At 30.6% G+C, this 15,617-nt stretch overlaps 1 protein-coding gene across 1 annotated transcript; it reads left to right on the forward strand.

Annotated features, from left to right (window-relative positions):
• Positions 1–490: 490 nt before the first annotated feature.
• LOC132726077 (E3 ubiquitin-protein ligase MYLIP-like) lies at positions 491–14,899 on the forward strand. Its single transcript, XM_060711342.1, has 6 exons — positions 491–687; positions 1,796–1,986; positions 2,652–3,044; positions 3,247–3,503; positions 5,824–5,996; positions 14,395–14,899. The coding sequence occupies exons 1-6, from the start codon at positions 601–603 to the stop codon at positions 14,707–14,709; spliced, it is 1,416 nt and encodes a 471-aa protein (XP_060567325.1). The 5' UTR covers positions 491–600; the 3' UTR covers positions 14,710–14,899.
• The last annotated feature ends 718 nt before the right edge of the window (positions 14,900–15,617 follow it).

Genomic DNA, 15,617 nt, shown 5'->3' on the forward strand with positions numbered 1-15,617 from the left:
ATATATCGTTAAACTTGGTTTATAAATAAAAAAGTTATAAGTTATATTTGTTTTTGTTTTTTTTTTTATATATAAATCATATCCGTGAAGAACAGAAGATATCAAATATCATTATATGACTGATATTTTATAAAGTAAGTGTTTTTTTTTGTCTGGATTATAGTGAAATAACATGCAAATAATCGTTAAATTTGGTACAATTAATAATAAATCATTTTTATTCCATCATACAACAAGATGACTTAAATAATTTTCTTTGAAAATATATATTTTGTTGACCAATTTTGGGGCCGGGTTGACCAATTTTGAGGCCGGGTTGACTTGGGTCCGGGTTAACTTGGGGCCGGGTTGACTGTAATTCTGTTGAACTATTATCAATTTCCCAGTTCTTAAAATAGAATGTACCTCACTATCGATTGAGTTCTGCATGGGTTATCCCGCCTTTTATGTTAATTTTCGTCTTTTGATTGGTTGAAATATTAATAAGTCATGTGATAGATTCCTGACCGATTTTATCATAGAACAATGCGCTTTCAAAGAGAAAACATCAAATTTACGTATTTCCGTTATTTTTTTGCATCAAAATAATATTATGTAAGAATGGAATGTTTTGTGTCTCAGCCGAATTCAGTGGTTTTGAATATTGAAGCGAATCTAAAAGGAAAAGGACAAGAATGCATGGAACAGGTAAGAAATTGATTATGATCAATGACGATGATTTTCTTATCCAGCTGATTTCATGTTTAAAACATTAATATTTTCTCTGTGGAATGAATACACGATCTAGATTAGCTTATTATCTTAAGTATAAAGACGCGTGTTTGAGTAGATTTTAACGATTTTGTTGAAATCGTGAAACAAAGAAATTTCACTAAGTGGTCGACCTTGGACAAGGGGTGAACGTTATAGTTAGTAACCTCAGTGTGTTAACATGGTGAAATACACAACACAGATGGCTACAAGTGATTTTTTTCTTCATTGAGTTTGTCTGAAATTCGGGAATTATAAGGGCATGTTATAAAATGAATTTTAGTAAATGAGAAAATGACAAGACCAGTACAGATCCAAGCTATTTTAATCCTATTAAAAATTATAGATTCTAGGTGTTTTATTAAAATTTATGGGAACTGTATAATAGATATGTGACGTGATAGCTCAGTTGGTTAGACCACTGACTATCACTCCCGAGGTCCCGGGTTTGATCCTGGGTAACACCCTTGGGATTTTTTCAGAGACATTTTCAGTGTTTCCCACCTAACTTAGACAGGTTTAGACTGGTAAAAGAAATCGCAGGTTTGATCCATTGCATGCTTATCATTAATGTAAAGAAAGGAAAGTCAGGGAATCTATTTCAAATAAAAAGTCTAGCAACTGCATCTGTTTCTGGATATTCCTTTATCTCCTTACTGTCTTCGTTATCATCGGACACTTGTTCAGTAATATGTAATCATTAAATGTTAGCATTAATCATTTCGGTATTTGTAAAAAATTTGACTGAGACTTTATAGAAAATAAATTTCTAATTACCTCCCTTAAGTTTTATGTTAAATTAGGTAATATCTTTATAAATTAAATAATGTTTGTTTGGAAGTTACAATATTGATAAATCTTATATTGAGTTTCATATTTATGATATAAAACCATAAAAAAATTGTGTTATAGGATCTTTAAATGATGCTAGGTTAAAAACCATGAATGGATGCACTTTGCTGCAAATTGGCAGGCAAATACATTAATAAATAATAATATATGACTACAGTGTAACTGTTATTTTAATCAATGTCTGTCCTTACAGGTGTGCAGAAGATTGGGAATCGTAGAGCAAGATTACTATGGTCTTCTCTACAAAGGCAGAGCAGGAGAAAACCTTTGGTTAAATTTAAGGAATCGTCTTGACAGGCAGCTGGTTGGACCACCTCCTTATAGATTACAGCTGAGAGTGAAATTCTTTATCCCTCCTCACAATATTCTACAGCAGTCAACAAGGTAAATAACAATAATACACAGTTGTTAACATCTTAAATATATTGCATTTTATTTCACCCTTTTGTCAACTGGTACAGGTCACGCCAAGGAAAATATTTAGTCATATTCAGATTAATTAGAAAAAAAGTCATAACAAAAACCAGAAAAGTAAAATCACCATTTTGGGTTCGCAATTAGAGGCATTTCTGATAACTGTTTTATTGTAACCTTGCAATAAAAAGAACTGTGTGATTTCTGTATATAGAGGATTTCTTTCCAATTATCAAATCCTTTTTCTCAGATTTTGTTCTTCAAAAAATTCAAACTAATTTAGTTTTTATTGACAATTTTTATATTGAGAAAGGTGAATGTTATTCCATTAATATAACTTATTATAAGGGTGCAATATATGTCATTGCTATTAAATTTGCTGTGAAAATCTGCCCTAGATATTAGGCTATTAGGGACCATTGTTTTGTTGCATAATACTTTTAAGTCACCAGTAGCCTTTTAGTATGTACTGAAAAGTACCCTCCCATGTTATGATGTAAAAAGTCATGAGTACCTGAAAGTACCAAATCGCCCACAAGAGTAATATATAATTTTGTTCATATTGAAATTTGCTAACAATTAAGTCTTCTAAAATTGTTTGTATGTTTGACAATCCTAATTTTATTTTATGGCAGGCAACAGTTTTATGATCAAATCAGAGGAGATATAAACAGCCAGAAGCTTGTTGCTGAAACTGAGGAGCAGATGATCCGGATGCTTGGTCTGATTGCTCAGGCCGAGCATGGAAATTTCGATCGTCGAACACACCAAATGAATATATATAAGACAATGCTGTCAGACGATTTTGAACCAACCCCAGAGTTGATTCACAAAATTGTTGATGCCCACTCTCAGCTTGTAGGATTGAGCAAGGAGTCTGCTCAATATCAACTGCTCCAAGAGGCGAGCACTCTTCCAAGCTACGGGGTTGAATATCACGATGCTTCGTACCGTGGGGAGCATACACATGTAGGAATTGGTCCTACAGGAGTTTTTCTATGTGACGCCAACACAGAACTTGTAGAAAAGTAAGGTTTTATATCAATCTTAGTGAATATTTAAATATATAATCGACATACATATATGATAAATTATATACATTCAATATCATTACATTTGTTATCTTCATTTAGCCCTGACATCGTCTTGTTGAAACTTTTAGTCTAAAGTAGTTTAAAGTTTCTAGATTATTGCACTACACAATGACCAAACTAATATTATTTTATTCAGGCTGGAATATGTGACAATCACAAAAGCAGAGCATGTTGGGAAAAATTGTGTTCTTAAAATTTTGAATGACAATGGAAGTGAAAGAGACATAATGTTACGACTTAATACACAATCGGCTGCAAATGCTTTGTATAGATGTATAACAGAAATGCATTCCTTCTTTTGCTGTGATACGGTGCATAATGAAGTGTCTACGCAGTTCAGTCGGGATTTGAAAGGAACGCTGGCGTCCCTTTTCAATGAAAAGACTACTCTTGGTAAGTTTGTAAATGATATTACATGTATAGTATTTACTTAATATCACATATTCTAAGAAATATTCAGTAAACATAAACAGTGTGTCACTCATTGTAGAAGTTACAAATTATTAATTCAGAATAAATTCCATTTTTTATTATTAAAAATCAGATATATGTATAATGTTATTAGCACAAATAACAGAACATAATTCAACATGTTTTTATTTGGCTTCAAATAAAATTACAATGGAAGAAAGGGTACTTGTTTATCAACGATTTTGATATAGCATAATGAGGTAGTCGTGTGATTTTGATAGAGGAGCAGAATTTGTATAATAAGAAAATAAAATCTATTATTCAAGTCGTAAGTAATGAGATGGTTCATAGCATATTTCATTACGAGAAGTTTCCTTATTACAAGGAAATTTTATTTCGATGAAAGATTATAAATAAAGTTGTTCAAACGAATTAAATTTGCATGATTGTATCATAATGACGTCATCCATGTATATGTAATTTTCCGGTTTCAGGAGAAAAGTCTGTTTGTAAAGTGTATAATTGATGTGGTCGTTAATTACACGTGGATTATAATTGTTGAATATATGTTCTTGATACTCATTTGATTTCTACTTGAAAGTTTATTGACATAACATCATTTATCTGATTAAACCCATCAATATCAGATAAATTAATGTCACAATCAGATTATAATGTAGCCAGATATTTACGTCAAGTAACGTCAGAATGCCAATACTAGTTCCGCCTTTTGTTGCTCTTTATATTATCTTTCTAATAAATTATGTTTAGATTTTTGTCATAGGAATGTAAGAATATTTCAATTAATTTTATTCAAGTGATTTGATTTTACGATGAGTCATTGTCGTGTAAAACTTTATGTTCTGTGCAATCATTTTTCAATGTTCATCATATTGGCGCCTAGATCCAGTCTTTTTAGATGTTAAACTTGGAATGTTTGCAAGTGCATAAAATTAATGTTTAAGTTCTAATTTATTTATTTAGTCGTACATACTATATTTTATAATTAATTTATTGTCTTAAATATTAATTAATACATCTTTTGCCTTAGAAAAGTGGTTTTAATGGAAATATTACCACACAAATAATTAATATAACTTCAATAAATAATAAGTTACAGAAGATAAATTGACTGTGAGCAATAGCTTTATTAGTATTTCTTTTTTTTCTCTCAAAAAATTGTCCTTCACTGTCCTTTTCAATTTATTGACTAAAATTTTGAGCAAAGTTAACAGTAGCTTTAACTGTTATATATAATCCGTTTCACATTTAATTCAAAATGGAAATGTTTACATGTGGTTAAGTATAAATAAAGCCTCAGGAAGGACATTTAACTTTAGCAGTTTTAATTAACCTCAGTTATATATAATACAGTCCTTTTTGTATATCAAATAGCTTTGGGCTATTCTAGTACAGATTTTATGTGTACTTAAACATGTACAATGTACAGATCGATTGAGAGAAATTATTGTTGTGTTTGGCAGGAGTTCAAGGTTACTGACCAGCTAGCAAAGGTTGCTATTGTATTATTTGAGCAAAATAGACAATGACCACTAAGACACTTAATAATGCATTGACCGCTTAACTTAAGCATCTGTATTTAGTACAGGAGGTTGTCTTTTTAATGATACTTGAACCATAATTATATAAATATCATTTGATTTACTTTACTTGTGTGGAAAAAAGTATAAATGTAAATACACAATGTACATGATTGTACAATAAAGTTATTTTTAGAAGTTAAATACCTTATTATGATAAATATACATGAGTCTGTACTTGTTTTGGTTAACATGTCTACATGCATTTTGTCATTTTATTATTGATAATGAAAGATGAAACTGTTTTCCTGTTTTGTTTATGTTTATTTCCTGTGAGGTCTGACTACTGTAAAAAAAACATCTTGGAAAATGTTTGGAATTTGTGCAACAAATTTCTTTTCTTTCTGTGAATAGATATTGAATTTAAAATGTAGGGATTTGTTAAAATGGTTCAAGCATGCATTTGCAAAAAAAACAAAAACAAAAAAACTAAAAGAACTTCATAATTAAAATTTATAAAGAAAAAAAACAATTTGATGTATGGTCAGAACTATAATTCCCCTCTCCACAAATGTTCTGGAAATGATATTTGCAAAGTTAATTCCCTGCACTGATCTTGACATGCATTATTACCTAAAATAGAAACATTACAGATTGTAGAAGCATGACATGTCAATAATGGTAATGTTGGTGTGGTCAGAAAAGTTTCTAGATTAGTTTATTATTATGGATATTGATTAGTATTTTTTTTTCTGTGACAGGTCGTGATTATGTGTTTGATGTGAAGCGAACATCACGTGAGGCGCACGACCATGCCCGAAGATTGTTGTACCAGCCCGTGCCTTTGGTAGGAACAACGGAGAAAAGTTTGATCTCAGAGAAAGAAAGCCATGACTGTGATAGCCCAACTCTTAGTGTTGAAGAAAAGTGCCAGGTAATTTTGCCCTCTTTTCTAGAGTAACGCTTTATCATAAATATATTAAAAACTGTACTTTTCAGAATCATAAATGTTGGCATAGTGTGGATTTTTTATTACATGGCAATTGTTGGGATTATTTAATTTACAAGAGAAATTTAATTTAGAAGTACATTAGATTATGTTACCCAAAGTTGCCCTGAACTGTATTTTCTCTCATATTATTTTCAAGTTTTTTTTGTCTTCTGATCTCTGATTTTCTCAAAAATAAAGGTCCACATGTGTCACAACTGTCTACATGTACTTTGTAATTTTTTTTTTCCACTAAAGTTTTTGTTTATTTTATTTTCAAACCAAATTTTTCATTAAACTAAACATGTTATAAAGATATTCTACCGCAAAGTATTGTGAAGTATCTCGGAAGTAAATAAAATACCATTGATAGAAATATTGGTTTATTGACTTTTCCTTGAAAACAGAGCTATCTCTGATTGAACAGCTATTAACTGAATTGTTTTCGCAATTGTGAAGGACACCGTTCCAGCAGCTGTTTTTAGTACATTAAGTTGCATGAAAAATGAAAATTAATATAAAAAAAGGACAGATATTACAGTTATTGCACTAGTTGAGCTGAAGGGTTTCTCTTCTTAAGATACCTTAGATCTAGTATAATAAATAACTCGTATGTTAATTATGTTTGAAGTGTTCTGCTTAATAAGAATGTGCAGTTAAGTTGATATCACAAATTGTATCCTTTTAATCAAGTCTAAAGTTACTGTAAACTAATGATTAAATCTGGAATCATAATACATGTATTCTTTATAATGATTGCAAAGTACATGTTTTATAGCCAAATATTATGTTTTAACAGTTAAATCATTGATACAATGCTATTACTTTATGAAATACAACAAAGATTAGTGTGTAACTTATACTAATTGTAATCAAAATGCATTGCATTTTCCTATCTTGTAAAAGTTTTGTTGTGTCAGTCTTTCTTTTCTGATTCCAAAACAAATTTGCAAGTTTTATGCTCTATGTTTGTTGAATAATGCAAAAAAACGCTGAAAATGTTTGTTGTATAAAAGAAGGGTGTGTATAACTGTGGATGGTATTTAATTCCAATTAATTACACTTCAAGCTTAACCATTCTAATTTGTGACAAAGGTAGAGGAAAAAAATCTGATTTCATCATTGATTTTGTCTCATGTGACCTTTACTTGCTGTTTTAATTACATCCTGATGGTTATACTGTGAAATTCAGTGGCTTTTTTTAACAAGGATAGTCTATGTAGATTGAAAACACAATGAATAGAACAAAAATCCCTAATGAAATGGCCAGAAAGTTACAACAATCTGTCTAAACTTTACAGCTTAAGTACAATATAATATATATCTATATATTTTCTTTAAATGAATATATATCTATATATTTTCTTTAAATGAATATATATCTATATATTTTCTTTAATGATAAACACTGAACATTTGTAAATTTGCCAATAGGTACTGTTCCTTTTGTTCCTAGTCAATATTTGGTTTTATTTTATCGATCTGACTGATTTAATTTCTGAAATCATTAAAGTACATCATAATCACAATTTTAAGAAGTAAGGTAAGAAAATATGGATCATTTAGTTCATACAGGATACAACTTGTTAACTTTGTACTTAACACTAAAATTGACCAAGTGTGACATTAATATTTGACTTCGTATTTGGTGAAAAAAGTCTTGGACATCAAATATACCCAAATGTGTAGTGTTAATAGATTTATCTACTGTAAAATGTCTCGTTTTCTCACCGCCACCTCTAAACTGATAAATGTATGACTAATCCATATATTTAAACTGAACAGGGAAATACACTGTTGTACATGTAAAATGATGTAATGTTTTCTTTTTATTAAAGAAAGCAGTAGGTTACGCAAAAGTCAAGTTTTATTGCGCAATTTTCATTTGAAAGTTTATTTGAGCTACGCAATTTCTATTTTAATTTATTAACCTAAAGTGAAGAGTCAAAAATCTTGTTCTATGAAATGTTTACCTATTACTTAATTATCTAATTTGGTGAAGTGTTTTGTTTGGGTTTTTTATGGGTAATATTTTAAATGGTAGTAAAATAAAGACATTAGAATAACAAACACTTTTAAATCTGATGTAATGTTTTTATTTACAGATGTAATTTACAATGGCGGTTAACTAATGAATTTATTACATCAGAGATAAAATTAACTTCAGTAGGAAGGTCAGGATATCTTTTACGTTGTTGATAAACAAGTAACCTTTATATCCTATAAAATGAATCATTGGAAAATTTAAAGTTCCTGTTCCATAAATGACGTGCCTCTATTGTGCAGTAGAATACATCAAAGAAAAATCTGCTAAATTGGAGTACAAAACTATTTGAAACTGTCCATTATCATATGAGTTTGAGAGATTTGGTATAATTGATTATAAATAATTATTTTGGGCAGCCATATAGTACAGAGCCTAGTGGGCACATATATGCACTTCAGGGGGACCTGCTGGGTTTAGGAGCTTCCGCAAGTTGTTCTCACCGTGAAGTTAACCATGTACTTAATCACAATATTATGTCAGTTTCATTTAACCTGGGCTCAATTAAATAAAATTAATAATTGAGTATTAAAGAAAGATAATTCATTAGGTTATCTGCCTTGCTTTACTATTTAAAAAAGTGAAATTATTACATGATTATATTTATAATTAAAATGGAAATTACTAAATTTCAATGTCAATTATTGAGGCAGTATTAGTTTATAAAATCATCATTTAACAAATCATAAGGACATGAAAGCCGTTTGTAATTTCTTTGTCTTCAGGGTAAAAAATAATAGATACACCCACTGTTAAACTGATTCATAAAACACAATGTAATTGTCATATGATTTCACCAGAATATGAAAAAAAGTAAGTTAATGTAGGTGTTTAACTTAACCACAAAGCTTCATTATACTCGGTCTACCTTTACATTATACCTATTTATATTTAAATATCTGTATCTGGCTGTTGATCAAAATATGACCAACAGATCGAAACAAGATATGACCAACAAATCGAAACTCTTTTTTTATGACAAACAGCAAGAATGAGATCATCTGTCATAACTGATATATTTGGCTAACCTAATTTTAAAGGCTACCCACATTATGAATCTTTTGTCTTTGTAAAGTACTCCAAGTTCAAGGCGTTAATTATTATTTTTTTGCTTATTTTGTATAACATTAGCCAATTTTAACAGTCTAAATTAAAGCTAGCCTTTTGTTTCAAGGTAATAAATTTTTAAATATGATGTCTGTATATTGCGTTTTTTTTCTTTTTAAAAACATTGGCTATGCTCAATATGTTTGTTTTGTGCAATATCTTTTTCTTTTGTGTTCAGTAACAAAGAAGACGTCTGCTTAAGCTATTTTTAATTATGCAGATTTTACCATGTGATGTTTTGATACTGAATACCCTGAAATGTGATTGTATAGCAACCGATTTCTTTTATCTGATAATTTTTTTTTTGCAAAATAATGTTAATGTATTCGGAATTCAGGTTACAATTACTTTAAGTTAGGGCGTATAGGAGTATAATATTGTCATCTCCAGATATAATTAGATTGTTTTTGAAATTTAAGAAGAAAATTGCTGCTGTAATTATCATTTTGAAATTAAAAAAAGTTGATACTAAATGTATGGAATTATTTGTAAGGGATAGAAATTCTCAGTCATCTTATGAAACTTATATTAAGCTGCTGTGCAGAAGGTTTCTCTGGCTAGCTTTCAATGGGTTGGTGGTTTCAGTCAGGTTCCAGCTTGCATCTGAAATAATTAAAATGGGTATTGAGTCCTGCAGGTTGATGCACAATTCCGTCATATAAGGAAAGCTTTTACAGTTGCCTTATAATCAGATTCTATTTTGTGGCTTCATTCACAAGCCCTCTCCTCTCCACCCACCCCAATGCACCCTTATACCTCCAAAAAACAAAAAGCAACCCCTCAAAAAGCACAATAACTAATGATGACATCATACACGGCTTTTTAGAGAATGAAGTCTGTAAAGAAAACCTTTGTGTCACTTTAACACCTTTACCCTTGATATAGTTGGTCAAGTAAAATTGTGGAAATGTTGATAATATCTGGTTAGTTATGCAGGAAATCATGTTAGGTGGACCTTCTGCTGAGATTTGACCATAGGTGCATTAAGTCTGGCTAAAAAATAAATAATAGTAAACATACTTTGCTTTATGATTGTAAAACAAACATAAAACGGGAATTGAAACCCTGGTTCTGCAGGCACAAAAGTTGCTCCACCATGAAAGTATAATGATGATGGTGCAGATTTTATGACACATGCTCCTGTTTAATATGTCAAAAGTTTCAGATAACTTTATCTTAAATAACCCTTGAAACCAAGCTTGAATCATCTTAAAAACTCTCCTTATGATAGCTGTTGACCTAGATTTTACAGCTGGTTTTAGTAAACAAAGACGAGAGAACTAGGTCAGCTGCGATAAAAGCAAGATTGATTTTCCAATATGAAATCTGCCTAGATACTGTTAAGCCACTGCTCTTGATTTAACAGCAAAGTATAGGGTGTTTGTAAAGTTATTTTATGTAAATCCGTTTCTGTTGTAAAAGTTTTAGAATTACAATGAAAATAAAAACCATTTTAAATGCACTTTAGTGGTTGGGTGTGACTGTAATAAGTTCAAGTAATTGACCAAATTATTGTCAAGTGTATAGAAGATGAGTACTCTGAACTTGGACCGAACAAGTTTTAATACTTGAAAACCTGACACTTTTCTTGTTTAAGTGTATGATGGTCAAAAAGTGTAACGCAAAATAATCAGATATCTATCAGACATATTTAGCAATCTTAATGTTGTTTCTATACTTTTTCAAAATATGTTAAATGACAACAGGATTAGTGAGATTTTGCCTCGTTATCAAAATTGAATATTTTAAAATCGGTCAAAAGTTTAATGAAAGATGTATATAATTTTGGTTTTCCAACATTACACATACTTGTCAGCTGTCTAGGTGATGTTGAGCTGTATGTGTTTCCTTAAATAATGCTGATGTAATAATATAATAAACAACTGATGACCAAACAAATATTGCGCAAAAACAGGATGCGTAAATGATAAAAACACCTGGATTACCATTTGATGACTTGGCTTAAATAATAGTTAAAGTATGCATACAACAAGAAACAATAGGCAGTTATTTGTTTTAGCTAAAAAAAATAATATATTTACAACAAATGAAGGATGGAATTTGTTTTATACAATGTAAAAATAGAACTGACTTAAGTTTTTAGTATTTTAAATCATCATAAACTAAATGTACCAGTACAACATTATTTTGTCTGAGTCACTTGAAAGCTCATAAAGAATTTACAAAATTGGTCACAAGTTATTTGTCGTAAATAGTACTTAAGCTAAGTGTTGTTAACACTTAGATTTAAAGGGAAAATGTGTATTGAGTTAAAAACAACTGTGGTCATGACAAACCACCATAACTTGATCTTTGAATTAGATATCCATTTTTCTTTGTTTTACTCTTGAAGTTTTCTTTTTATATTAGAACAAAGCAAAGGACACAAACTCTCAGTACATTTAAATCTCTTAGTTTGAACTCTTTTTAGGGCATATTAAGCTTGCTGGAAAAAAATACTGTAAGATATTTGTTTACTTTGACTAGAGCAGACTTAGTACTTTATATAATCTTTCAACAATTTACTATTCATGATAAAAATAAAAACAAATTTGCTGAGTAGGGACATTAGTTGTTTTTAGCTCGACTATTCGAAGAATATGAGAGCTATTGTAGTCGCCCCGGCGTCGGCGTCAGCGTCCGCGTCGGCGTCTGCGTTGGTTAAAGTTTTTTGTAAAGTCAAATATCTCAATTATTACTTGAGATATTCAATTGAAACTTACAATACTTATTTATAGTAACAATATACATCAGATTGACAAGTTGGATAACTCTGCCTACAATATTGACAGAATTATGCCCCTTTTTAACTTAGAAATTTTGGTTAAAGTTTTTTGTAAAGTCAAATATCTCAATTATTGCTTGAGATATTCAATTGAAACTTACAATACTTATTTATAGTAACAAGGTACATCAGATTGACAAGTTGGATAACTCTGCCTACAATATTGACAGAATTATGGCCCTTTTTAACTTAGAAATTTTGGTTAAAGTTTTTTGTAAAGTCAAATATCTCAATTATTGCTTGAGATATTCAATTGAAACTTACAATACTTATTTATAGTAACAAGGTACATCAGATTGACAAGTTGGATAACTCTGCCTACAATATTGACAGAATTATGCCCCTTTGGAACTTAGAATTTTGGTTAAAGTTTTTTTGTAAAGTCAAATATCTCAATTATTGCTTGAGATATTCAATTGAAATTTAAAACACTTTTTCATAGTAACAATGTACATCAGTTTGCAAAATTGCATAACTCTGCCAGCAATATTTGCAGAATTATTTGCCCCTTTGAAACTTAGAAATTTTGGTTAAAGGTTAAAGGTCTTCAAAGATATTTACTTGAAACTTTACACATGCAATTAGGGTCATAATTGGAGGGTCATAATTGTATGTCACTGACCAAGTTCCATAACTCTATCTTGCATTAAGGCTGATTCATATCCCCTTTTCTACTTAGTCTCTTGGTTAATGTTTACATGCAAGTTTTACATATCTCAATAACTTTTAAAGATATTTATTTAAAACTTCACATAATTATGCATTTAGGGTCATAATTGTAGGTCACTGACAAAGATCCATAATTCTATCTTGCATTTAGGCTGATTTTTCTCCCCTTTTTCAACTTAGAAATTCATGGTAAAGTTTTGCTTGTAAGCTGTTTTCTCAATAACTACTGAAGGGTTTGTGCCTTTTTTGGGACAATTTTATGCATTCATAATAATAAAGCAGTGATTTACTTCATAAAACATCTTAATAACAAGCCTTTGTACCATTTCTGTCAAATTTATGTATTCATAGGTAATTAGTATTATTATACTCAATAAAACACCCTTGTGACATTACCTTCCGAATAGTCAAGCCAATACTGTATAATTAGACTCTTCCTAAGGCCTAAAACATGAATTAATAAAAAAAATTAGCCCTTTTGTGAACTTAAAAAATTGAACATTATCAAGGCTCTTTTACTATCAAGCACTTAGAATAGTCGAGCATGCTGTCCTACCGACAGCTCTTGTTTTTTGTACAGTGAAGGATTTGTTTGATAATTTTGCGTCTGTACAAAGTTCAAGATTGAGTTTAAGGGTCAATGGAAGGTGATGACATAGTGTTGCAAGTGCTCTTTGTGATGCTACAGTGTATCTGAAACAAGAGGAGGCACTTGATTATATTATAACAATAAATCTTTTATAATTAAAAAGAAAATAAATGAAACAATATTTGGATTAGGTTGCACTTCTGTATTGTTAACCTTTGCCCATTGTTGGATACCCATGGTTGATTAACATTGTAACATAACATGTAACCAATGTTAATGGTTATAGGCTGTGGTTATCCCTTGCCATGTATGATTTATATAATTAACTTTTTTACTGTGTTTGCTGGAGTTGTGACCCTCTGGATCATGGCAGTAAGCCACTTCAAATATATTTTGACAGAGCTTAATTTATTCAAACATTGATTTATTAATTTCTTTAAGCCTACTGAAGATACTGTATATATTCAGTGCATTTTGTTTGGTTGTCGGAAGGTTTTGATAAATGTTAAAGATATGCTAAGTGCTTTACTCACCTAAACAACACATTATCAGAACTTAAAGAATATTAGAATAAGTCTTAATCATTATCATTCAAATGTTTTCACATTGCACATGGTATTATATAGTATAGCCAGTAAAAAATGCACAAATGTTAATGTTTGAGTTTGAAAAAGAATACAAAATTAATTGCTGAAAGAGCCTTGGGCAACATTAATCCATGATTGCTTAGGCTTAGCTGAACAGTGGAGACAATTTGAGCCGTGCCATGACAAAACCAACATAATGGGTTTGCGACCAGCATGGATCCAGACCAGCCTGTGCATCCGCGCAGTCTGATCAGGATCCATGCTGTTTGCTTACCAACCCTATTACAAGTAGAGAAACTGATAGCAAACAGCATGGATCCTGATCAGACTGCGCGGATGCGCAGGCTGGTCTGGATCCATGCTGGTCGCAAACGCACTATGTTGGTTTTGTTGTGATGCGGCTCATTTTATAACTTGCTCTTTCCATGCATTTATATTGTGCAACACCTAAAATATGCTACACTCTGATATTTTATTCTTATTTCTGTAAAGGTATTTCAGTTAAAGTAATATATAAATGTATATATATAATTTTAACCATTTTGATATTGATGTATTTTCAGGTATTGGAAGAAACGTTAGAAAAGATTGAGGATTCGCTAACATGCTGCGTGTGTAGAGATGCCGAGATCTCAGCGGCCCTGTGCCCATGTGGTCATCTCACATGTATTGATTGTGCGAAAAAAATAACAGACTGTCCGCTATGCCGGAAACAGATAGAGACAGTTCAGAGAATCTTTTTACCCACAATTCAGTGTAAAGGGGCGAGTTGTGCAAGTATTTCCCTTAAAACTGGAACACAAAGCCCAGGACATAGACACTGTCATAAAAGAAAACGGGAAGTCTACTTTGACAGTATTGATGCACCGGAATCATGATTTCTGATGAATCGTGATTTCTTGTTTCCTGTTGATAAATTTACATGTGTAAAATGTGCAGTGACAAATTTACACATGTGAAATAGTCAGTGACGAATATACATTCATGAAGTGTGTTTTACACAGCATTTGGTTTGTGTATTTTTAACATGAATGAATTATCAGTGCATATGAACATTAAGTGTTAGTTTTAGTTAAAAATAATATAAATTCCAAAAGTGCATTTTTGTTTATAGGTAATTCATATAAACATGTTTACAGAAGAGGACAGGGTACATGGGATGTGAAATTTCCAGTTCTATTTGGGGGAAAAAACGGCACCTTTTGCTTATTATGGGAAATTGATGAATATATATTTATATTAAAGCTTTGAAAGATTTTATAAACTTGGGAGCAATAATTCCATTAATGGAACAAATTTTTCAGTCTGTACTCAAATTATATTAAAGTTTAAACCTCTGAAGTTGGAAGTAAAATGATATCAATTCAATTCCTTAATACATTATCATTCCAATACATTTTCTGTATTTACTAGTATACATTATTCTGTTTGGATAGACAATGTTTATTTTAAGTTTGAACATGTTCATTGTACATAAGTTCCCTCATTTTTGTTACCATTGTAAATTATCATCCTTATTTTCATTTGTGTAGATTAAGTTGGTAAAGTGGATGCCATATTTTTGTGAGTATAAGTTTACCTCATGGTATTTTAACTGAACACTGTGTGCAATATATTGTATTATTATTTTTAGATGAATAGGCAATGGATGTGGTGCTATGAATAGAATATACATTTATGTATTCTTCAGGTATATGCAGCTTACTGAAAATGTACAAGCAAGATGGTATACAAATATAATTATGTTAAATGTGAACATTTTAAAAAGAAAGTTTTTAACATTGTT

This window comes from Ruditapes philippinarum, unplaced genomic scaffold (assembly GCF_026571515.1).
Source record: "Ruditapes philippinarum isolate M1 unplaced genomic scaffold, ASM2657151v2 ctg462_1_1_1_1, whole genome shotgun sequence".
Classification (NCBI taxonomy): Eukaryota; Metazoa; Mollusca; class Bivalvia; order Venerida; family Veneridae; genus Ruditapes; species Ruditapes philippinarum.